This window comes from Nanorana parkeri, unplaced genomic scaffold (assembly GCF_000935625.1).
Source record: "Nanorana parkeri isolate BGI_ZX_2015 unplaced genomic scaffold, ASM93562v1 scaffold17, whole genome shotgun sequence".
NCBI classification, from domain to species: domain Eukaryota; kingdom Metazoa; phylum Chordata; class Amphibia; order Anura; family Dicroglossidae; genus Nanorana; species Nanorana parkeri.
In genome coordinates, this window is record NW_017306285.1 from 4,081,483 (window position 1) to 4,107,809 (window position 26,327).

A 26,327-nucleotide genomic window follows, 5' to 3' on the forward strand; every position below is an offset into this window, starting at 1 on the left:
TGGTTGAAAATCTCCAACTTGCAAGTACCCGGCAGTGAGGTAGTTGGAGATGTCGATGAGTTGGAGCTTTCGATAGAACACCAGCAAAGGCGACCTCAAACATGGCAGCTTGGTTCAGGCTCTGCACTGGGAGGAACGCCCCCACGCACTCACATATCATACCAGACAGCCAGAGAAAATGTGGTATACAAGTCTGGAGACTGATCTGCCCCCAATTACCGGCTTCTATGTCACTCCGGCTCCCTAATCCCTCCACGCACTATCAGCCCTGCAAAGCCTTGTTAGTGATCTTTCTGCTGATTGTGACTGCAACCTTTCCTTATCTGAATACAAAGCCAGACGCCATTCACGGGTTCAGATCCAGAGGGCGAAAGCCATTGTTCTAAAATTGATCAAATGGGTCTAAAGCCTTAAACAGATACAATACTTGTTAGAGCTCTTATCTCCATTCCTCAAGCTTAGAGCAAACCCACATTGTAGTAAAAGACTGTAAACAGTAATGTCCATAGAGATGCCCACTGGGAGGGCAAGGTAGCTGTCAACTGAGCACTCCAAGTGCATGTCCGGGCAAATACATATACATTTCCCATCTTTTATACCTGCATGTACCTGATGCTCTTACCGAAGTCCCGTTAGCTTGTAACTTCCTGTTTGGGTTGGCCACAAACCTCCGCTCTGACCTCTGCTGCACTAAGATCCCCAGTAGGGTCCTCAGCCCTGCCTGCTCAGCTATAGAACTCTCCCTGTCCTCATCACATTCTCCTCTCCACATTTATACATAGACTTCTTCCACAGAACAGTGACTCCCAAGAGGCTGCCCGAATACTCTGTGGAGGGAAAGGGCTCTTGGGAGATGTAGTTCTGGAGGTGATCTCTGGACTGATCTCCCAGCAGCTGTCCCTGCAAGAATTTTACAAGCTTGGTAATGACATCCTAGGGATTATTAACAGCTGTTACGTGATACAGAAACAAGGTCAAAGAATAAATAATGTGGGGGCGTGGTCTAGAGGGAGGTTTGGGGGGGGTGGGTAAATTGGTGTAATAGCTGGACATACAACTAAACTTGAAAGTCTGGCAGAGGTCATTGGCGGGCACAGGGGTGGGGAGAGGAAAACCAGCAGTCTGTATGGGGGAACTACAGCAATCGTTCAGGTCTTGTACAATGTCCAATTGCTTAACGGGTTCCAAAGAGGTCCCCACCGCACTCCTTACTGGTATGTCCCTTTTTAAAGTGGGTGCTGCAGTGATGGTGGATGGCGCCACTTCCAAGTAGTAAAGTTTATCACCAGCACACCAAAGTAAAATCTTCAACGAGTGGTCATTTTATTGATGCATACACATCTCGTCATAAAGCAACGTTCCGGGGCGACTCGGGGTCCCTTCATCAGGCATGACTGATGAAGGGACCCTGAGTGGCCCCGAAATACTTTACTACTGTCCAATTGCTTGTCCCCTCCAATGCCTGTCATAGGCATGTGGTCACCACTCAATCCAAAGAGAAAATAAGTCATTGCTCCCCACATTTGATCATCTGTATAGGTGTGATGTATGAGACAAAGGGCCCAAGGAGTGTTGTAAAGGGGCCCAAGGAGTGTTGTAAAGGGGCCCAAGGAGTGTTGTAAAGGGGCCCAAGGAGTGCGGTAAAGGGGCCCAAGGAGTGCGGTAAAGGGGCCCATGGTGTGGTAAAGGGGCCCAAGGAGTGCGGTAAAGGGGCCCATGGTGTGGTAAAGGGGCCCATGGTGTGGTAAAGGGCCCAAGGAGTGTTGTAAAGGGGCCCATGGTGTAGAAAGGGGCCCATGGTGTGGTAAAGGGGCCCATGGTGTGGTAAAGGGGCCCAAGGAGATGGTAAAGGGCCCAAAGAGTGGTAAAGGGCCCGTTCACCCCAGCCCGTATGCTTTCTTGCACATGGGCGTGTGTTGTATAAGGATTGCATTATGCATTGTTACTTATTCACTTGAAGTTTTCACTGCAGGTGAATAGCCCAGTTTGGCGGTGTATGTCATACGTATGTGCGCCTCACACAGTAGTGACAGCGCTTCTAGTGGGGGTAACAGTTGACGCAACAGTGGAAATAGCCATACCATAAGCCCGGATGTTCCATAGGCAAACGTTGGGTTCATCTAAAATTGCGGTGGGCGCCGTGCGCCAATGGAAATCCCTACTTAGCGCAGTCTCATCTTTATCATTTCCGCTCGGCAAAACGGCGAGATGTCAGGGAGGAGGCGGGGTGTGAAGAAACAGGTTATTGTGCCTTTAACGAGGAGATTATAATTAAAAAGTCATCGAGTTCGGGGCCGAGCCTATTAAATCGAGTTAGATTAGAGGAGAAGAGTTACTCGCGGCTCTCCTACGTTTCACTACCTCAGGCAGAACCTCCTGGCAACCCGGCTTGTTTTCCCGCAATTATCCAGCGTGTAGGAGTCGGCGGAGAATCTGGTGGCGTGAGGGCACCGTTATTGCCGCATTTTTTTCTTTTTTGTTGTTGTTTTTTTCTTTTTTTAACGTTAATTAGTATGTGTTTTGCGATCCTCCTCCATTACTTTGCCTCTGACAGCGGCCTCCTTGTGTCCATATGATGTCATCTGAGTGAGATTTTCGTTATGCGATATTTATATAGCGGCTGTGTGTTGTAGCGCACACGCTCACCTAAGGTATAAAGCTGGCCATGCACGCACGGTTTTTATTTGTTTCACGTTTAATACCCCCGTTTTTGTTAAACAGCATCTCCACTGCCGGCGAATGTATTCTGACAGCCGGCGTTCAGCTGGCAATCTTCTCATCGGTGGCCCGTCAGCACCACCCAACTTCGAACAAATAATCAAAGGAGCCAGGCGGCAGGGCCACCTACAGTTAGGATTTCAGATATTTCACAGGAATCGGCCAAAATTCCAACACTATATGTCCAACGCAGTCCAATATGCACATGTTCTATGGAACGTTATGTGCGAGCCATAGTTTGCTCCTTAGTATGTGGCAATGTCGTCCTTATGTTACTCTAAGGCAGGGGTGGGCAAACTACAAATCCCATGAGGCATAGCAAGGTTCTCACAGCCACAGGCATCCATCTATTCCAGGGGCAGGCAAACTCGGCCCTCCAGCTGTGGTGGAACTACAAATCCCATGAGGCATTGCCATATTCTCACAGCCACAGGCATCCATCTATTCCAGGGGCGGGCAAATTCGGCCCTCCAGCTGTGGTGAAACTACAAATCCCATGTTGCATTGCAAGATTCTCACAGCCACAGGCATCCATCTATTCCAGGGGCAGGCAAACGTGGCCCTCCAGCTGTGGTGAAACTACAAATCCCATGATGCATTGCAAGATTCTCACAGCCACAGGCATCTATTTATTCCAGGAGCGGGCAAGTTTGGCCCTCCAGCTGTGGTGAAAACAAAAAAATCCCATGATGCATCTGTCATGCCTGTGGCTGTAAATAATCTTGCAATGCCTCATGGGAAATAGTAGTTCCACCACAGATGGGAGGGCCGGAGTCTGCCCATCCCTGCTCTTTGATATGTTTGACAGTCTTTAAGGGCTCATGCACAGGGGCCATAGTATACATATTATATTGCTGCATGGATCTGAACGCAGCGCTCTTTATGCCCCTGTGCACCAGACCCTAATGGATTCAGGATTATGAAGATGTGGTTTGCTATCCCCATCCTACTTTCCCCAGACTCCATGTCTGTCCTCCTTCCCACCTTCCCTCTTCTCCTTAGAACCTTTGTGGCCAACTCTTCCCTCCATGGTGCCACTTCTAAGATGCAATACGTCTCTTAATTCGTGCCATCTGCCATTTCTTAAGTGTAAGCTCTTGAGCCCGGTGTCTTTCACTTGCCTATAAACATGGAATTTCTTTTACAAGGGCTCAGTGGTTAGCGCTCCTGCCTTGCAGCACTGGGGGTCCCCCGTTCCCATCCCGGCCAGGACACTATCTGCATGGAGTTTGCATGTGTGGGTTTCCTTCGGGTACTCAAAGACATGCTTGGGGGTTAATAATAAGGATAGATCTTTACAAGACATTTTGAGGCCAATGAGAATTGCTTTGCCGGCTTGCTGGGAATTGTTGTGCTATGACAGGTGGACCCAACGTCATGGCTGACAGTCGGCTTGTGTAACAGTTAACACCCAAAATAAGCTGCACTTCAGAGCATCAGAAGTTCTAGGTGTTGAGCTGACATTTTTCAGATGATAAAGACCTTTTCTTCCCGACTTGGGCAAAACTAAAAACCCACCTCGGGGCAACAATGTAATTTTTACAGAGTGCCGTACGTGTGTTTATATTTTTTCATCACTGGTGTTCCCAAACAAATCTTCCTAACCCATCCCACGTTCTGATGTCTCATACTCTCCACTTCCTGTGTCAGAAAAGTTGATTTCCTGTCTTGGGGACCTGGCGGTTTTCACCGCCTGTGATCTGTTTGGTCACTGGTCCCCTTCACCACCCCCATGCTTCTGAAGGAACCCACCACTGCCACCATAGGAATTGTTACACCAGAATCCTGAAGAAGGACAACCAAAAAGGAGAAGACTGGGGACCTGAACGTCACATGACCGTGGCTTTGGGTAAGTAAAAGGGATGTTTTATATGCCTGAGGCCCACTAGAGCGGGGTGGGGTCCTTGTTGGGCTTTAAATGCCATTGTTTTCCTTTATTGAGGAACAATCCCAGATTCCAGCTTGCTGACTCACCTTTGAACGCACATAGGCAAAGAGATTTCTCCCTGCAATTGATCCATTTGGAGCCTAGTTATGGCAAGCAGCGGCCAGATCGGTTGCACGGAACGTCGGCCTTGGTTTTGGGTTGCTGATTCTGCTGTGGGCATTGCAGGCCGTTCAGCGGGTAACAAGAGCTGCATCGTAAAGCACTGTAGACGATACAGTTTGTAATCCTACATAAAAAGATCACCCAGTCCTGAAAGCACACCAGTATATACGGTCGCTGAGCAGGGTCATGCGTAAAAAGCACGGTAAGATTCAGGCGCCACCTACAGTCATGCATCTGGTTGGCGACGGGCACCATCTTCCCCCTACGGCCCAGACTCGGCCCCTTCAAGATGGATAATTAGCCGCAGATAACTAGATCAAACCAGCCCCGCGCTTCCTCTATCCATTCTGATCTAGCGATGGGGAAACCAGGACGGCTGGGGGCGTAGAGGACGGTTCTGTGACCAGCAGAGGCCCTGTAACCAGGACACCAGGTCCCTTGTGTGTATAATAATAATTACCCCCCTCGGTGTGGCTTCCTGGTACAGCCAGCTCCGGCGGTGGGGAAGGGGGGGTGGGGTGGAGGGAGGATGTTATCAATGGTTCCAGCACACAGCCGATCCATTTCACTCCTCAAATAATAGTGTAACTTGTCCTCATTTTCCTTCCATCACTGCCCTATATATCCTGGCCTGCTTTCCCTCTTAAATTCTTAAAAACATACCCCAGCCAAAATAATCATCTTTGATGCCGTTATATGTGTCATGGTCTGCATGTGAAATCTGTTCAGCCAATCGGTGACCAAGTGCTGTGTGGCTGCATGAAGAGGGTGATCATGTTTTCCCCCCTTCCTCTCTCTGGATTTCTCCTTTCTCTTCCCCTCTCTGGCTCTTTTATTTACTCTTTTTCTTTCGTATCTCCCTTCCTCTGTCTTCCCTCTTCTTCTTTACTCATTATTTTCTCTTTCTCCCCCTCATCTTTTCTCTTTTCCTCTTTTATTGCTTCTTTCCCCATCTCTCTCTTATACCGTTTCTCTTTTTTGTCCCCACTTTTCTTTCACCTTCATCCTTATTCCTTTCCTACTTTCCATTTTCTCTCTCTTCTCTCTGTCCTTCTTTTCTATTTCTCTCTCTCTCATTTCCGTCCTTCCTTCTCTCTCTCCTCTCTTCCTTCTCTCTCTTTCCTCTCTTCCTTTTCTCTCTCCTCTCCTTCTCTTTCTTTCTCTTCATTTTCCTTTCTTCCTTCTCCCTCCTCTCCATCCTTCTATCACATTTTCTTCTCTTACTCTTTCTCTCTCTTTTTTTCTCCTTGCTTTCATCCTTCCTTCTTTACTTCTGTGTTTCTTTCTCTTCTCCATGTTCCTTTCTTCCTTCTCTCTCCTCTCCTCTCCTTTCCATCCTTTGTTTCCTTCTTTTTCCCTCTCTCTCCTTTCCATCATTCCTTTCTTCCTGCCTCCTCTTTCTCATATTCTTTCTTTTATCCTCCCCATCCTTCCTTTCTTCTTTCCTTTTTTTTTTTTCTCTCTCTCTCCTTCCTTCTCTCCTCTCTCTCCTTCCTTCTCTCTCTCTCTCTCCTTCCTTCTCTCTCTCCTTCCTTCTCTCTCTCTCTCTCCTTCCTTCTCTCTCTCCTTCCTTCTCTCTCTCTCTCTCCTTCCTTCTCTCTCTCTCTCTCCTTCCTTCTCTCTCTCTCTCCTTCCTTCTCTCTCTCTCTCCTCTCCATCCTTCCTTCCTTTTTCCTTCTCTCTCTTCCCTTTCCATTCCATTTTCCTCTCTCTCCTTTCCATCATTCCTTTCTTTCCTCTCTTTCTCATACTCTCTCTGTATCCTTCCTTTCTTTCCTTGTTTCTCTCTCTCTCTCTCTCTCTCTCTCTCTTCTCCCTTCTCCCTCCCTCCCTTCTCCCTCCCTCTCTCTCTCTCTCTCTCTGTCTCTCTCTGTCTCTCCCATCCTTCCTTTCTACCTTCTCTCCTTTCCTCTTGCCCCTTTCTCTCTTCCCTCTTCTTGTTGCTTCCTTTTTTTCTCTCCCCCCTCAATCCCCCCCCCCAAGCATGGTCACTGATATACACGGATAGCAGCTCCTCCTCGATGTCCATCACCTTGCAGTATCTATGAGGTCAGTTGCTGTGGTTTCGGGGTGTGCCAGAGGCTACACCGGTAATGTGGAGTCCTGCCCTCTGACCCTTTAAGCCCCCTGCCCAGGTTCATGCTGGTTTAGGCTCTCTCAGGTGTCCCTACCCCCCCACTAAATCCATTACACAGGGGGATGGGGGGAGGGGGGGCATAATCTGTCTATCTAGAACACTCACCTTGTTATATTTCAGATTTCAGCACCTAGACTTCACATTGTAATTGCAGCAACATTATATGTCATCGCGATTTATACAAACCAGATCTTTCCTAAGCCAGGAAAACCGTACACGTGGTATAACTCTCATCCAGAGCCCGCGTTTCTGTGGGATCTGATAACATTTTTATTCATTAATATCCCGTGCCGCATATTGATTATTTGATTGGATGGAGTTTTGGTCCCCGACTATTTCCACCCAGCCTTTGCTGCCGGGTGGTGCTGACAGGGCTACTGAAGGCAACAGAGGAATAGGGGGTTGCGTATACGTCACAACACAGTGCACCCCAACACACTGAGAACCGGCTACTGTGTCTTGTGTCGGGGACAACTGACGACGCATTGTAACATTGTTACCATAATGCATGTTGTAGTATGAATGAGAACTTGAACAGAGATGGGACTGCACATTGCAAAGGTTCTCAGCACACTCGCTCATCCCTATCTGCTATAGCCACCCTTAAGCTAAAGGATAGATAGACAATAGTGCTGATCCCAGAAAATATAAACAGTAACCCCCCACCCTGCACCCTCGCCCTTCCACATTCCTGTTACAGAGAGAAGCTCCCATCCCACGGACTCCATCTATCCCAGCCCCCACCTTCCCCTTTCCCCGTACTCCCACACGCTGCTCTCACATTCCCCACCGGAGCGAGGAATCCCCCCCACACCTGCTCGTATATTATCCTCCTTTCATGGGAGCTGGAGTCATTACCCAGAACCCTCTGCTGCAGCACAACTCCCACAGGCCAACACAGTCATTATGGTGCCTGGGGACCAAAGAACACCAAAGAAGAGATCGCATTTCAAAGTAGTTCTAAAGCCAATCACTAATATATCACAAAGGCTTAGAGAGACCCGGACGCCAAACCATGCGTTTCAACACAATATGGTGCCATTAGTGCGTGCGTGCGTGTGTGCGTGCGTGCGTGTGTTATGGTATTTAGCTTGCTTACCTTCAAAAAAATTCCTTGTGGACATCAAAAAGCCCAGAGACTGCTGCTGGGCACCGCCATCTTGGATCTGATTTCAGCAGACTCAAGTGACCCTCAAAGCAGGGGTGGCTAAATCCGACCCTCCAGCTGTTGTTCAACTACAAGTCCCATGAGGCATTGCAAGACTGACAGTTACAGGCATGACTCCCAGAGGCTTGTTGGGATTTGTAGTTAAAGCACAGCTGGAGGGCCGGAGTTGCCCACCCCTGCTCTATACCAACTTCACCCATTAGCTCTGTTGAAACTAGAAATCCTGTCATGCATTTGCTTCTTGGAGTCATGTCTGTGGCTGTCGGAGTCTTGCAGTGGCTCATGGGACTTGTAGTTCCGCCAGAGCTGGCATGCTGAGGTTACCTACACCTGCTAATGGGATTTGTAGTTGCACCACAGTTTCATAAATGACATATATGCAGTTAAAGGGCCTGACAAGCAAACATCCTGACAAGCAAACATCCAGTTTACACACCCGACATTTGAATATGACACATGTATACAAATGCATAGAAAGTGTGCAGAGGAGTTTGTTCATAAGCAGAAATAGTCTTTTAAGTGTAAATTTGTTTTTATAGTTTTGGATAAAGAAGGATTAGAACCTCCGTTTTTATTGCCTGTGTCCATGCTTGAGAGATTCACCTTCGTGGGACTGAAAGTGATGGAAAATCCCAAATGTTGAGTAGTCACCAGAACAGGAATAGAAGAAAAATCTTCCAATGGGGACACTTGTTCCAGTGACCACCATCAAGGAAGGGAGTTCAGCAGATCTGGAGGCACAACAGGAAGTGAGAAGAAATATCTTCAAGGTTAGAACAGAACAGGTGTACCCATTGGGAGAATTACCCTCACTTCCTGTCCTCTAAAATGACTCTAAAATGTTGGATTCCCCCTCAATTCCTTCCCTCACCTTTGTCCTCGTGCATGTTGGATTCCCCTTCAATTCTTTCCCTCACCTCCTGTCCTGGTGAATGTTGGTACCCCCTCAATTCTTTCCCTCACCTCCTGTCCTGGTGAATGTAATTCCTTCCCTCACCTCCTGTCCTGGTGAATGTTGGTACCCCCTCAATTCTTTCCCTCACCTCCTGTCCTGGTGAATGTTAGTCCTTCCCTCACCTCCTGTCCTGGTGAATGTTGGTACCCCCTCAATTCTTTCCCTCACCTCCTGTCCTGGTGAAATGTTGGATTCCCCTTCAATTCCTTCCCTCACCTCCTGTCCTGGTGAATGTTGGTACCCCCTCAATTCTTTCCCTCACCTCCTGTCCTGGTGAATGTAATTCCTTCCCTCACCTCCTGTCCTGGTGAATGTTGGTACCCCTTCAATTCCTTCCCTCACCTCCTGTCCTGGTGAATGTTGGTACCCCTTCAATTCCTTCCCTCACCTCCTGTCCTGGTGAATGTTGGTACCCCTTCAATTCCTTCCCTCACCTCCTGTCCTGGTGAATGTAATGCCTTCCCTCACCTCCTGTCCTGGTGAATGTTGGTACCCCTTTAATTCCTTCCCTCACCTCCTGTCCTGGTGAATGTTGGTACCCCTTCAATTCCTTCCCTCACCTCCTGTCCTGGTGAATGTTGGTACCCCTTCAATTCCTTCCCTCACCTCCTGTCCTGGTGAATGTTGGTACCCCTTCAATTCCTTCCCTCACCTCCTGTCCTGGTGAATGTTGGTACCCCTTCAATTCCTTCCCTCACCTCCTGTCCTGGTGAATTTAATTCCTTCCCTCACCTCCTGTCCTGGTGAATGTTGGTACCCCTTCAATTCCTTCCCTCACCTCCTGTCCTGGTGAATGTTGGTACCCCTTCAATTCCTTCCCTCACCTCCTGTCCTGGTGAATGTAATTCCTTCCCTCACCTCCTGTCCTGGTGAATGTTGGTACCCCTTCAATTCTTTCCCTCACCTCCTGTCCTGGTGAATGTTGGTACCCCCTCAATTCTTTCCCTCACCTCCTGTCCTGGTGAATGTAATTCCTTCCCTCACCTCCTGTCCTGGTGAATGTTGGTACCCCCTCAATTCTTTCCCTCACCTCCTGTCCTGGTGAATGTTGGTACCCCCTCAATTCTTTCCCTCACCTCCTGTCCTGGTGAATGTAATTCCTTCCCTCACCTCCTGTCCTGGTGAATGTTGGTACCCCCTCAATTCTTTCCCTCACCTCCTGTCCTGGTGAAATGTTGGATTCCCCTTCAATTCCTTCCCTCACCTCCTGTCCTGGTGAATGTTGGTACCCCCTCAATTCTTTCCCTCACCTCCTGTCCTGGTGAATGTAATTCCTTCCCTCACCTCCTGTCCTGGTGAATGTTGGTACCCCTTCAATTCCTTCCCTCACCTCCTGTCCTGGTGAATGTTGGTACCCCCTCAATTCTTTCCCTCACCTCCTGTCCTGGTGAATGTAATTCCTTCCCTCACCTCCTGTCCTGGTGAATGTTGGTACCCCCTCAATTCTTTCCCTCACCTCCTGTCCTGGTGAAATGTTGGATTCCCCTTCAATTCCTTCCCTCACCTCCTGTCCTGGTGAATGTTGGTACCCCCTCAATTCTTTCCCTCACCTCCTGTCCTGGTGAATGTAATTCCTTCCCTCACCTCCTGTCCTGGTGAATGTTGGTACCCCCTCAATTCTTTCCCTCACCTCCTGTCCTGGTGAATGTTGGTACCCCCTCAATTCTTTCCCTCACCTCCTGTCCTGGTGAATGTAATTCCTTCCCTCACCTCCTGTCCTGGTGAATGTTGGTACCCCTTCAATTCCTTCCCTCACCTCCTGTCCTGGTGAATGTAATTCCTTCCCTCACCTTCTGTCCTGGTGAATGTAATGCCTTCCCTCACCTCCTGTCCTGGTGAATGTTGGATTTCCCCTTAGCAGCAATAAGGACAAATAAAAAGGATCCAAGATGTCTATAATCCACTGCAGCCAGCTTTCACAGAGCTCCTCACATGTTCTTTGGCAGAGTGTTTCCTGAAACCTCCGGATGTGCCATTTCCTGTCCCATTTGCTGCACCACTATTCACATTGGTGGGTTTGAATAATGGCTGCCAATGTTTGTGAGAGCCTGCTGTAGGCGTGTTTGGGAACACTTGTCCTGCATTAAACAAAAGGGGTTCCCAGATTGCTGACTTGGGACTGAGATGCCTGGATGACTGTCTGGACACGGGCTTTGTTCTGTGTGCGCAGTTTTCTCATATCCCTCATTATCCTAATTCACCTCTGTATGATCACATGGAGCAGTGTGTAAACCCCTATGTGATGTGTATTCCCAGCACTCCCAGAATCCTCTCCCCACCTCATCCTCCACAAATCCGCGTAATCTGCTAATTGCCCCCCTCGTCTTTAGCTGGGAATTACTCGGCCGGCACTCCACACCCTCTGATTACCTGCCTGTTGGCTTCCCAGACCGATGAGCCACGGCGGAGCACCTCCACACAGACACGCTATTAATATCTGCTGCCCCCAGGGATGCTCCCTGCTGTGATTAGAGCTGTCCTAATTATTAGGTTGGATCTGTCACAAGCCCCAGAATCCCATATAAACAGAGCGCACTATTTTCAGACATTTCTCATTACGGCCCAAGTTCATTTTCTTTCCCAAGTCCTCCCGCGCCAGGAAACTTATTGTTATAAAGGGGACCTGTCACCCATACCCTGCATGATGCCTGTGAGCTCTCTGCGACTGTTACCCTTAGGGGGTTTAGGCAAAACGATGTCCTCATACCACACCCATGGTCATACGTCCATCATTTCTTAGGCTGACCGTACACTGTTCAGATTTTGGACGAATTCTGCCAACTCGGCCAAAATATGACCAGTGTGTGGTCTCAACAGGACCCCTCAATTCAACAACAGGCGATTTTTCAATATATATCAGGGGTAGGCAACCTCGGTACGCCAGGGTGCCATGGGGCATTGCAAGACCCCGACAGGGTCCCACGAGGCGTTGCAAGACCCCGACAGGGTCCCACGAGGCATTGCAAGACCCCGACAGGGGCCCACGAGGCATTGCAAGACCCCGACAGGGGCCCACGAGGCATTGCAAGACCCCGACAGGGGCCCACGAGGCATTGCAAGACCCCGACAGGGGCCCACGAGGCATTGCAAGACCCCGACAGGGGCCCACGAGGCATTGCAAGACCCCGACAGGGGCCCACGAGGCATTGCAAGACCCCGACAGGGGCCCACGAGGCATTGCAAGACCCCGACAGGGGCCCACGAGGCATTGCAAGACCCCGACAGGGGCCCACGAGGCATTGCAAGACCCCGACAGGGGCCCACGAGGCATTGCAAGACCCCGACAGGGGCCCACGAGGCATTGCAAGACCCCGACAGGGGCCCACGAGGCATTGCAAGACCCCGACAGGGGCCCACGAGGCATTGCAAGACCCCGACAGGGGCCCACGAGGCATTGCAAGACCCCGACAGGGGCCCACGAGGCATTGCAAGACCCCGACAGGGGCCCACGAGGCATTGCAAGACCCCGACAGGGGCCCACGAGGCATTGCAAGACCCCGACAGGGGCCCACGAGGCATTGCAAGACCCCGACAGGGGCCCACGAGGCATTGCAAGACCCCGACAGGGGCCCACGAGGCATTGCAAGACCCCGACAGGGGCCCACGAGGCATTGCAAGACCCCGACAGGGGCCCACGAGGCATTGCAAGACCCCGACAGGGGCCCACGAGGCATTGCAAGACCCCGACAGGGGCCCACGAGGCATTGCAAGACCCCGACAGGGGCCCACGAGGCATTGCAAGACCCCGACAGGGGCCCACGAGGCATTGCAAGACCCCGACAGGGGCCCACGAGGCATTGCAAGACCCCGACAGGGGCCCACGAGGCATTGCAAGACCCCGACAGGGGCCCACGAGGCATTGCAAGACCCCGACAGGGGCCCACGAGGCATTGCAAGACCCCGACAGGGGCCCACGAGGCATTGCAAGACCCCGACAGGGGCCCACGAGGCATTGCAAGACCCCGACAGGGGCCCACGAGGCATTGCAAGACCCCGACAGGGGCCCACGAGGCATTGCAAGACCCCGACAGGGGCCCACGAGGCATTGCAAGACCCCGACAGGGGCCCACGAGGCATTGCAAGACCCCGACAGGGGCCCACGAGGCATTGCAAGACCCCGACAGGGGCCCACGAGGCATTGCAAGACCCCGACAGGGGCCCACGAGGCATTGCAAGACCCCGACAGGGGCCCACGAGGCATTGCAAGACCCCGACAGGGGCCCACGAGGCATTGCAAGACCCCGACAGGGGCCCACGAGGCATTGCAAGACCCCGACAGGGGCCCACGAGGCATTGCAAGACCCCGACAGGGGCCCACGAGGCATTGCAAGACCCCGACAGGGGCCCACGAGGCATTGCAAGACCCCGACAGGGGCCCACGAGGCATTGCAAGACCCCGACAGGGGCCCACGAGGCATTGCAAGACCCCGACAGGGGCCCACGAGGCATTGCAAGACCCCGACAGGGGCCCACGAGGCATTGCAAGACCCCAACATGGTCCCGCGAGGCGTTGCAAGATCCCGACATGGTCCCACGAGGCGTTGCAAGACCTCGACGGGGTCCCACGAGGCGTTGCAAGATCCCGACGGGGTCCCACGAGGCGTTGCAAAACCCCTACGGAGTCCCACGAGGAATTGCAAGACTCTGACAGCCACAGACATGACTCCTAGAAGCAAAAGCGTGATGGGATTTGTAATTTCAGCATTGCCCACCTCTGATAATGCATAATTGGCATTTCCTGAAGAGCAAGTCAGCATAGGCAGTCCCTTTCTTCTGTTTGTTGGGGTTTCCATGCCAGGCAGTCTCACACGTGTGCAAGAATTGGAACAAAATAGGAACTGTGCGTGACAACTCCTCCACCTCGGGATGTGATTGGCTCCTAGTGGGCGGAGCTATGATTCACTTATTCTCTATTGTATCTGTTAGCAATTCATAGCGATCCTTATTGGTAGTTTTATTGGATGAACAGGAAGTTAGCGGTGGGTTAGAAAATATTTCCCTGCACTGTTCTTATATGCTCTAGAAACCTTTGTATATGTATCCCCCGGTCAATATAAAACCTGGATTACATAAACATTCCATTACGTTTAATGCCGGCAGTAGGATGAGCCGCTTGTCTTCCTCCAGCTCTGTCTGATGTATCATATGCCGCGTGCTTGCACCGTTAATGGGCCCGGACTCTTCTATAATTCATGCATGAACTGATGTGACCGGACCAGAGCTCCACTTAACCATTTCCTGTCCGCCTATAGCATGTGCGCAGTGGTTGGGTGTCTGGAGGGGGCCCCCCGCAGCCTACTGCAGCCTAGTCACTGGGGAACTACAACTCCCTGCACAGCCAGAGTTAAAGGATAGGTTGACAGGAAATAAATATTTGTATGATTTGTCGACGGGCACGTTGGAGCGCCCAAGTTGACCGCAGGATCCGATACTATACTTGGCTTTAGATCTACCCACAGCTGCGCGGCATGAAGCCGGCAGTAGACCATACAATCTGCATGTGAAATCTCTATTCCGTCTCCTGTAGTAGAATCTGGTCAGGCGGGCTCTCCTACTAAATAATTGATTGATCAGGTAGATTAAAAGGGGTATGGGCAGCCTGATTGGATACAAACGGAATGAAATATCAGGTCGGGGCTCACTTTATGTAATTTTGGTAAATTTAAGGGAATGGGTGCAAAGACTCTGTCAGATTGTGTGGGCGGCTTTATTTCTGTCGAGCAGAGCTGCAACAACTAATTGCCTAAATCGATAATATTCGATTATGAGAATAGTTGGCAAGTATTCGCATCATCGATTAGTTGGTTGGAGATGGAGAGGGCGGGATTGAGAGAGAGAGGGGGAATTTTGTTTATACAACCAATCGATTAGTTGAAAAAATAATCGGGTAACTAATCGATTATGAAAATAATCGTTTGATGCAGCCCTACTGTCGAGGGCTCTGTTGGTGACATCAGCTTTAAAGTTGGAGCTTGGTGCCAACCTAGTTCACCGGATTTCGCCCAAGCCCATGCAGAACTGTGACTGAAACGTCACTCCCGACCCAGTCAGTTGCAGTCGGGGCATTCCCCACCCCAGCGCTACATATCACAAGGGGCAGGGAATTCCCTGGCCGCAATTGATTAGGCGGGGTGTCGGGCACAGCTTTATGTGGGTGAACTGGGTTTGTACCAAGCCCAGCCTCATCTCTCTTCACCGGTTCTAGGCAGCTTCATGTGCTGAGTTACTGCAGGCCATTGGTGTGACCCTGTTACCCTGCGGTCCCCCTGCATTCAGCATGGGTTACAGCACTGCCGTCTACTACAGGGTGCCACACATAGGGTTGACACATTTTCTTCAAATGAAACCCGAACACTCTAGTGATACGCGGAAGTCGTGACTTATCCATATGTAAATATCGCCGCCCATTCATATGTAAATATCGCCGCCCATTCATATGTAAATATCGCCACCCATTCATATGTAAATATCAGTCAAGCCTATTTTCAGTGGGGGGCCAGTATCCCCCATCTTAATTTTGGTTGCCCCCGTCTGCCTGACATCTTGTGTCCAGGTTTCATGGCAGCAGAAACCCGGACACAGCATTCAGAACCTGGACTGTCCGGGTGAATCCTGGACGGTTGGCAACCCTAGCCAGACATCTGTTCCTGGATGCATTGATCAGAGGCCCTGCGTGAAAGTCTATGATAAAATGTCAGACGAGCGCAGCTTTGAGATCGGGGATCGGCCGATTGAAGGTTAATATTCAAAGGGCTGGGGGGTAAGGGAGGGTTGGAGTTCAAGTGAACAAAAGAGCACCTGTCATTTAAGCATCCTGTAAGGTGTGTAAACTGCATTCCTTTGATGCTAAGACTCTACCTACATTGCTCGTGCAAACAGGGAACGGTGGCATTGCCATTTTGTAATGTGCAATAGAAAGATATGGCCCACCGTGGCCACCATGTGGGACATTCCTTGTATGTATATTTACATTTTGTTTCCCACTGTTGGCCCCCCTTGTTTAATCTGTCCCTCCTTCTCTTTCAGGTGACGATGTGACAGTGATCGAGCCAGGCAGTTCAGACAGCCGGGAGGAACGGGTGGACTTGTACTCGCAGGGCGAGGAGTCCCTCCAGGGCGGAGAGGCCACCTATATAACTCACACGCTAGGACTGGAGAAGGACGACAACCACCCGCAGATCACCAGCGTCTCCAACCTGCGCAGCGCCCTCCTGAGCAAGAACAGCCTGTTGTCCCTCAAGGCCAACGTCCTGGCGGAGGACAGCTCGCTGCTCTTCGAATACCTGCCCAAAGGTACCCACTCGCTCTCCCGTAAGTGGTCCCTCTTTCTTCTTTACGACAAGGGCCAATCCCAAGCGCCCGTTCACGCATTTGATTTTGTTTGCAGCGAAGGTGGAAGTGAAGGCTGCCGGTGTCACTTCCTGATCGGTAAATGGCTACAATTGTGAATTATTAGAGAAGATAAGAAGCCGCCATGATTTGTGATGCATGTTTCCTCCTGTATTGTGTTCATTGTTCTGCTCCGGGACTCGCAGGGTTAACCCGGGCCCCATCCTATTTGGGGAAACGGCCACTTCCTTTTAGAACACGACGAGATTTTAGGGGATGTGAAATTGACTCTTTTCCCGTCTCTTCTTCCTTATGTTAAAGGGGAAGCAACTCTCCCTTGTGTCCCAGCTATATATAGAGCAGAGTGATCCCTCCCAAGCATGCCTCTGCCTTACACCCCAATGTCTGTATATCCTCAGCACTTCTTCTCTCTGATGTGTGTAGTCCCGTCAATGTACCAATCAGCATCTAAGTGGACCTGTCAGTAACGCCACCAGACTACAGGAATACATTCCAGAAAGCTTTATCTTTTATTTTATGATCTTTTATCCTTGAACCCCAGTCAGTGACTTCGCCTAGAGATGATGTCATCAGTCCGCTGCAGGCAGGAGGAAGCACTTCCTCAGTCTTATTCTCATAAAAAGAATGTTCATCACAGGTCATTATTCCACTTTCATACATGGAAATGAAGGATTTGCAGGGGCTTGGTATAAATTGAGACTGCCCGGGCCTGCGCAAAACTGTCAGTGACCCTTCCCGGCCCAATCATCCGAGGCCAGGGTGATCAGTCTGCTGCAGGCAGGAGGAAGCATTTCCTCAGTCTGCTCTCCCCCAGTGATCAGTCTGCTGCAGGCAGGAGGAAGCATTTCCTCAGTCTCCCCTCCCCCAGTGATCAGTCGGCTGCAGGCAGGAGGAAGCATTTCCTCAGTCTCCTCTCCCTCCATGGATCGGCTGCAGGCAGGAGGAGGAAGCATTTCCTCATTCTCTCCCCCAGTGATCAGACGGCAACATTGCAACTGTGTAGTGAGAGGCTGCAGCAGGTGCTGATCTGTGTCAGACATTTATGAGCATTGCCAAAAACTGCACAGGCACTAGTTTTTACATTATTGTGTCAGCTCTGAGCCTACATCTCAGTCCAGAAAGTAGATGGTGACCGGGGATGAGGCCTGAACAAAGATGACTGTTCTTCTGGAGAGAAAAACACATGAATGCATTGTCAGGGTAAGGACTTTGATCTCTGTTAATAAATACCTGTTATACCTACACATTAGTTAGCATGTATGCAGGTCCGGATTTAGGCCTGGTTCACACCTGGGCGTTTTACAGCGCGTTCCTACGCTCAACATGTGAAAACCAATAATTGCCAATGGGCATGGTTCCCACCTGGGCGTTTTACAGCGCGTAGGAACACGATGTAAAACGCCCTACGCCCAAAGAAGTACAGGAGCTTCTTTGGGGCATATTTGCCGTGCGTATCCATTAGGATACACCTGGATAGCCCTCAGAAACGCGCGTTGTTGCGAATATGCGGCAACCGCGCATATTCCATACGCCCAGGTGTGAACCCGGCCTAATTCTCTCTCCTGCCCCAATGCCAGGCTCCTCAATACGCCCCCCTGTATGCAGGCTGCATACAAGTGATCTCGACGACATCGCTGAGACCAATTGTACAAATCAAGCGGCGGCTTCCCTGCTGTACATTTAACCCTGCTTGCCCAAAGCAGGACTAAATGTAGAAAACAACTACCCGCCCGGCGCCCGGAACTGCATGCATCGGGAGATAGGAATTCCTCTCCCCTACTGCCCCTCTACTGCCTGCTGCCCAAAGGCTGGGCCTCAGTTGGCCTTGTGGGAAATCCGGCCCTGCATGTATGCTCTTAAGATGTAAAACTACATATGAGTTGTTAGGAACAATCAGAAGCTGCCAGTTTTTTAAAGCTGTGTCCCCATTAGAAAGAATGAACCATCATTTCCTGTCCAAGTGATACTGTTGGCATTAGAACAGGAACTCTGCACAGATAGCAATACAAATATTGAGAGCTTCTAATCCTTCCTCTTCAAATTCACAAGGTGAGAGGATACAGCATACCGATTTTTTAAGGGTTTTCTAGGCTGGCTTCATGGTTCTTCTTCCTCCTCCAGTGGTGCCTGTGGCCTGTCCTTACTGCTCTGCTCCAGTAATGACATCTGAAAACCCAGCAGTGCAGTAATCCCCTGAGCCCAGGCTGCATGATGACACTGCCCAGGGGGAAACCCATGACAGCATGAGTATGAAGGATGCGGGTTAAATCATGCTGGCCGTCATTCAACCAGGCAGACTGAGGACATCTAGTGGCGGAAAAGCAGTACTGCGGCGGACAGCTCTGGATTGAAGGTAGATATTGCAGCAAAAGCTCCTTTTTTTTAGGTTCACTATTATTGCACTACTTATTTACTTTCATTTTTTTTAGCTGGAATTAAGCTTTAACGTATAACTTAAGATGTTTTCTGCCTATTGTACAAATATAAATATGATCAATCGGCTGCAGGCAGGAGGAAGCATTTCCTCAGTCTCCTCTCCCCCAGTGATCAGTCGGCTGCAGGCAGGAGGAAGCATTTCCTCAGTCTCCTCTCCCCAGTGATCAGACTGCTGCAGGCAGGAGGAAGCATTTCCTCAGTCTCCTCTCCCCAGTGATCAGTCGGCTGCAGGCAGAAGGAAGCATTTCCTCAGTCTCTTCTACCCCAGTGTTTAGACTGTAACATTTGTAAGTTAATAGCAAGTCACACAGCCAAGAACTGCACAGGCACCAGAATTGACATGACTGTGTCATCTCCAAGCCGGCATCTGAGGCCAGGGAGTAGATGGTGACCCTGGATAATATCTGAGCAAAGATGGTGCGGTCCTTCTAGGAAACAAAAGCATATTAAGCATTGTCAGGGGGAGTGGTGTGATCTCTGTGAGAGGTGATAAATACCTGGAAGTGTTACACTTGCACATCTCTCAGCATGACACAATATTTCTAATTCTAGGCGCACTTCAGCTCGCCTTCCCTATAATATATCCCATTGTCTATTTCCAGCTCCTGTATAGAGAATAAATGTCTTTCTGGCTAATGTTGTCTTCTGCAGGTCTCTGGATATGTCTGTGTTTTGTGATATGCACATAAAGTTTCCCCCCTTTGGAGGAGCGGGATTACGGGGAGGTCACCGGGGTTTGTCTTGTGTGTTAAAGGCGACCTTCCAACTCGGTGACAAGGTCTGCTTCTGCAAGGTGCCCCCTCCCTAAAGTATCTGATTACCCTATGGTAAAGGTGGAAGGTCTGCTTTAAGACATAGCACAAACCCTCCCCTTATCCCTATGGTAAAGGTCGAAGGTCTGCTTTAAGACATAGAACAAACTCTCCCCTTATCCCTATGGTAAAGGTCGAAGGTCTGCTTTAAGACATAGAACAAACTCTCCCCTTATCCCTATGGTAAAGGTCGAAGGTCTGCTTTAAGACATAGAACAAACTCTCCCCTTATCCCTATGGTAAAGGTCGAAGGTCTGCTTTAAGACATAGAACAAACTCTCCCCTTATCCCTATGGTAAAGGTCGAAGGTCTGCTTTAAGACATAGAACAAACTCTCCCCTTATCCCTATGGTAAAGGTCGAAGGTCTGCTTTAAGACATAGAACAAACTCTCCCCTTATCCCTATGGTAAAGGTCGAAGGTCTGCTTTAAGACATAGAACAAACTCTCCCCTTATCCCTATGGTAAAGGTCGAAGGTCTGCTTTAAGACATAGAACAAACTCTCCCCTTATCCCTATGGTAAAGGTCGAAGGTCTGCTTTAAGACATAGAACAAACTCTCCCCTTATCCCTATGGTAAAGGTCGAAGGTCTGCTTTAAGACATAGAACAAACTCTCCCCTTATCCCTATGGTAAAGGTCGAAGGTCTGCTTTAAGACATAGAACAAACTCTCCCCTTATCCCTATGGTAAAGGTCGAAGGTCTGCTTTAAGACATAGAACAAACTCTCCCCTTATCCCTATGGTAAAGGTCGAAGGTCTGCTTTAAGACATAGAACAAACTCTCCCCTTATCCCTATGGTAAAGGTCGAAGGTCTGCTTTAAGACATAGAACAAACTCTCCCCTTATCCCTATGGTAAAGGTCGAAGGTCTGCTTTAAGACATAGAACAAACTCTCCCCTTATCCCTATGGTAAAGGTCGAAGGTCTGCTTTAAGACATAGAACAAACTCTCCCCTTATCCCTATGGTAAAGGTCGAAGGTCTGCTTTAAGACATAGAACAAACTCTCCCCTTATCCCTATGGTAAAGGTCGAAGGTCTGCTTTAAGACATAGAACAAACTCTCCCCTTATCCCTATGGTAAAGGTCGAAGGTCTGCTTTAAGACATAGAACAAACTCTCCCCTTATCCCTATGGTAAAGGTCGAAGGTCTGCTTTAAGACATAGAACAAACTCTCCCCTTATCCCTATGGTAAAGGTCGAAGGTCTGCTTTAAGACATAGAACAAACTCTCCCCTTATCCCTATGGTAAAGGTCGAAGGTCTGCTTTAAGACATAGAACAAACTCTCCCCTTATCCCTATGGTAAAGGTCGAAGGTCTGCTTTAAGACATAGAACAAACTCTCCCCTTATCCCTATGGTAAAGGTCGAAGGTCTGCTTTAAGACATAGAACAAACTCTCCCCTTATCCCTATGGTAAAGGTCGAAGGTCTGCTTTAAGACATAGAACAAACTCTCCCCTTATCCCTATGGTAAAGGTCGAAGGTCTGCTTTAAGACATAGAACAAACCCTCCCCTTATCCCTATGGGAAAGGTGGAAGGTCTGATTTAAGACATAGCACAAACCCTCCCCTTATCCCAATGGTAAAGGTGGAAGGTCTGCTTTAAGACATAGAACAAACCCTCCCCTTATCCCTATGGTAAAGGTGGAAGGTCTGCTTTAAGACATAGCACAAACCCTCCCCTTATCCCTATGGTAAAGGTGGAATGCAATAACCCCCCATAAGTTAGAGGCGGGGTCTTTGGATTGGAACCTCTAGTGGGGCAAAGTCCTCCACTTGTAACAGAAATATTCACTCAGCTTCCGCTCACAGAAACGATTGAATGGATCAAGGTGACCTACCACCCTCCATCTATTTGGTAGGTCTCCTCCATCCCTATGTTTTTGTGCTGGGCTATGGCGGATGAAGTCCTTGCTAGGGATGGTTGCGGACGCACTGATTGAACCCAACAGCGTCTGCACATTTGAGCGTCAGCAGCCATTTTGGAGAAGCCCGTGCTGGGTGTCTTCTTTTTTTTTTCTTCCTGGAGGAGCGTGGTGTCAGCCATCTTTGGATGAATATGTAGGACGTTCCCTTGAGGAACCTATAGGAAGGCTTTTTGAAATTTGTATGGGCGTGATGTAGAGGAGGGGGCCACAGACACGTAGTTTATGGTAGCCTCGGAGCCGCTTGGAATCCTCAGTGGTCAGCACTGTGTGGGTGATGGATCAACTTTAATGGATTTCCACACAGGTTGTCACCACTCACCTCTTTCTGAAAAAGATAATTGTTTGACCCCAGAACAAGTATGAACGTCATGAGTTCTGACCTCACCGGCCGTACCCTTGTTCCGGGTCAGTTACTCAGAAAGTCAGCGCCACCCCCCCTTTAAACATGGCCGCTGCTGCCTCTACCTGAGCTCAGTGCTAGGCTGCACCCGGTCATGTGAGGACAGCAATCAGGGCAGGCGTGGCAGCGGAGGAGGCGGCTGTCTTAATGTATTATATTAGTGATCCGATCCCAGACGGGGAGAATTAAAGGGTCGGCGCGTGTTCTCAGCCGGCATTCTGAGCGGTGCCAACCCCCGGGAATGGTGCGGCCATATGTATGAGCATCTGAGCCCATTGTGTGTGTCAGAGTGTCCGAGCCCCCTGTGCAAAGTACCGGCCTGGGATATAGATGGTGGTCATTGTATGTTCAGTATGACGCCCAGATCAGCTGACCAGATACACATGTATTGTGCATTTGCTGGTGATTGCTGGTTAGGAGATTTGTGATGTGTGTAGTCCTGTGATCCTCCAATCACCACTGTGCCCTATAGCCACATAACCCAACCTGCGGCCCTTTGGTACCTATAGTGTTGTGCTTTGGCCCCAGTAGTCAGTGGGAATGAGAGCACTCCCATGTAACATATCACCAGTCTCTGACTGTCTCCTATAACATGTCCCCAACCTCCAATCAAACCTGCAGTCTCTGAACACCTCCTATAGCATGTCTGTAGTCTCTGACCATCTCCTTTAGTATGTCTGCAGTCCCTGACCATCTCCTGTAGTGTGTCTGCAGTCTCTGACCATCTGCTGTAGCATGTCTGCAGTCTCTGACCATCTCCTGTAGTGTGTCTGCAGTCTCTGACCATCTCCTGTAGCATGTCTGCAGTCTCTTGACCATCTCCTGTAGTGTGTCTGCAGTCTCTTGACCATCTCCTGTAGTGTGTCTGCAGTCTCTGACCATCTCCTGTAGTGTGTCTACACTCTCTGACCATCTCCTGTAGTATGGCTGCAGTCTCTGACCATCTCCTGTAACATGTCTGCAGTCTCTGACCATCTCCTGTAGTGTGTCTACACTCTCTGACCATCTCCTGTAGTATGGCTGCAGTCTCTGACCATCTCCTGTAGTGTGTCTGCAGTCTCTGACCATCTCCTGTAACATGACATATATGAAATGGTATGTCAGGTGCAGCCCCTCCCACTGGAAGCCTGGTTTCATGCTGTGGCTGCTCTATGTGGGAGGGGTTTAGCAGCGGAACCACTTGTTGATGATGATGTCATCTCTCTCAGACATTGGGAGGCGGAGTCGGGTGATCTCTGGACTCTGGGTCTTTGTACATCACACGGCCGCGGTGTTCATCCTCGTTGGTGTCATTCCTGTATTCTTATACTGTGATTGCTGTTATGTGGATGCGGCCTCTGTGCACGTGGTGACGGCCTCTCTCCTCTCTCTTACAGTAAACGAATTCACCGTCATCCGCAAGAAGTTCAAGTGCCCGTACTGCAGCTTCTCCGCCATGCACCAATGCATCCTGAAGAGGCACATGCGTTCTCACACGGGGGAGCGGCCCTATCCCTGCGAGATCTGCGGCAAGAAGTTCACCAGGAGGGAGCACATGAAGCGCCACACGCTGGTAAGAAGTGGGAATGCTCCCTCTGACTGTTTTCTTGGGTGCTCCTGGATACTGTGTATGCTGGGGGTGGTAGTTCTCCGACAGCTGCCGGATAATACGTCAACACCCCTCTCCCTCCTCCTCCTCGCATTCACACCCTAAATGACGGAGCAACTGAACGATCAGAAAGCACTGCAAAGCTGCTAACGTGCTCCTGAGAGTGTTTCCCTCCCTGTCACACTGCTGTGTTAGTAGGCGTGGCCGCAGAAGTTTCAATAAAAGGGGCGGAGCCAGAACCAGGGAACACCCTTCAGTTTCGCAGGCTTTAGTTTCAGGGTCGTGTGGCATCGGTAGGGATTTATCTGCATGGACAGCCAGGTGCCACCCAATAGGATCGTCCTGCCCTCAGAGTCAGTTTAAAGGGAACCTTCCGGGGGGGGGTTGGGTGATATGGGAGCAGCCATTGGCTACTAGTTTTGGAAGCTGCATCCTGTCACCCTCACCCGACGCAGTAATAACCGGTCAATATGCAAAGCTCATTAATCGGGTGTATTGATTGACGATCATTTTCAGCAATCGGCCATATTGGAAATCCCGACTGCGTTCATCTTTTATTTCCTGTCCTGACGAGCTCTCGTTAAACACAGAATTGTCACGTCGGGGGACACGATTGCGCCTTTAAATCCCGCCCCCCGTGCCCGGCTACCATATGTGCGCTTATAATGATGTCTTCTTAATTGGAGAGTGATGTGAGCCCATTACATTCCAAGGCTGCGGTGTTTGGTTGCCATGGAGACACCGGCTGTCTGACTTAAAGGGCCGCAGCCACCTGACCCGAACTCTCTGACGTAAAACGGCTTTGAAGGCTTTAAAGGAATCCTGTACTGCGACATTAACTACGCTGCCAGTGCTCGGCTTTTCCTAAAATGCCGCCTCCCTGGCTGTGCCTGGCTTCAGTACTCTCAGTGATGCAGATCAGGAGTTTAGACTTCACTGGCTGCATGCTTGTTGTAAGTCAGTGACTCAGTCACAGACGGCTAGACAGAAGCGGTTCAGCAGTAGCAGTCTCCATATTCTATTCAGGACAGGTCCTCTTTAACATTTTTGTTGTCCTTTTGTATGGACACGAACGGCCTTCATGAGAACTGTCAGGACAGCCAGTCAGATGTAAGCGTTCAGATACCAGCTTCCTGTGTCGGTTGATTGTGATTGGTTGCTGAGGCTCAGCACCTTCTCATTCTGCCGATGTTTCTAGTTTTGGATAGAGTGGGGGAGAATTAAAATATCTGTCATGTTTTTCTTTCCAACGGTGACCCCATCGGGGAAGATTCACTCCCACTTCCTGTGCTGACAGGAAGTGACTGGTAATGTCTCCAGGGGGGACACAGCCATTAAAACCTAATAGTCTCCAACCAGGAAATAAAAAGATGGAGACGATGAGCTGGATTGGCTGTGCTTTAATTCTCATTTTTGTTGCGTCGGCCATTCTCTTTAAAGCGTAACTCCACCTCGAGGTTCACGCAGGTCACATGTTCCAGGCGTATCATGTGTAATAGGCTGCGGGGACTACATCACCCAGCATGCACTGTGCACTTAGCAGGGAAGTGGGGGAGGCGGATAGATGGCACAAGACACCGGAGGCCCTCCCCCGCCAGTACTAAATCACCCCACGAGCCCACATTGTGCATATAAAGGTAACGGTGACTACTTCCGCTGACGCCTTTCCTGTTACTAGCCACGGCCAGCGGATTAGAGAACATGGCCGCCAATCACAGGTCAGTGGCACGAGGCAACTCGGAGTTCCACATTCTCAGTTTTCAGAGTTCTGTTTTGTGTGCGGAGGAGTTTGTGTCGTCTTGGAAGTCTCTGCTCTATATATATATGTATACAGATGACCTGATTTTATTTCTGTGTCACCGTCTAATAAAGCCGTGCGAACGGGCTTCCCCCTGGGGAAAGGGGGGGGCAAAGCGGGGGGGGGGGGGGAGCCGGAGTCTCTGACCATTTCCTTTCACTGACCTGAAATGTGAAGTGGCCAGAGGACAGGAAGTGGGTCGTTGCTGTGCGGCTCCATCCTGTCTGTGAGATGGTGGTTCGGAGGAGGATTTCGCAGCACTTCCTGTGACCCCCCCACGGGGTCTCATTCACAGGTCAGAATACCGAGGCCTGATTTCTCAGAAATTGGATCACGAAAGTCGGTTGGCTGTTGCGGGATGACATTTCTGTATCCTAAGATGATAATGTGGTCCCTCGGTGCAGTCCTAGGTGTCACAAAGAGGACCTGTCTCGTTTCCTGTAGGATCTTGATTGTCAGAATCTGATTGGTTGATCAGGTAATACAGACTTCTTTTACCTGCACCAGATGCCCTGTGCCTGACTCCCTGGGAGTGGTAATCCCTCTCTGCCTGGCTCTCTCCTCTCCCACCATCCCTCTAGTAAGCTAGACATCGCTCCTAATGTGTCCGATTCCTGCTGAATTATCAGCCACTGTCAGCGCCATAGAATTGTCTGAGCTGGGGGTGGTCCTGCCACAAGCACAACATTGAAGGGACTGGATGGAAAATTACCATCCCAACGATGACTGAATCCAATCAGGTGCAGTCATTGTTCGGGTATACTGCATTCAGGAGCAGCGATCCCTCCGTCCGTCCGTCCAGGAGGTGTAACATTATTGGGAAATCTATGGTCCTCCGGGTACATGAGAGATCCAAATGTGTCAGCCCTCTCTTCTCTCTCCCTCATCTGTTTCTTCCTCATCTCCCTGTCAATCCTTCCAATTAGCTTTCATATCTTTCTCTATCCGTCTCTCCTCTCCTTCCTACCGTCTCTCTCCTCTCCTTC

General features: G+C 50.0%; 1 protein-coding gene across 1 annotated transcript in view; it reads left to right on the top strand.

Annotated features, from left to right (window-relative positions):
• Nucleotides 1-23,507, top strand: part of ZBTB46 (zinc finger and BTB domain containing 46) — a gene marked incomplete at its 3' end in the record, with an annotated part of 49,549 nt that extends 26,042 nt beyond the window's left edge. The window contains exons 3-4 of the mRNA XM_018559678.1: nt 16,055-16,339; nt 23,332-23,507. Coding sequence (XP_018415180.1) covers nt 16,055-16,339; nt 23,332-23,507 — 461 coding nt within the window. The remainder of the gene's footprint in view (nt 1-16,054; nt 16,340-23,331) is intronic.
• Nucleotides 23,508-26,327: the final 2,820 nt, after the last annotated feature.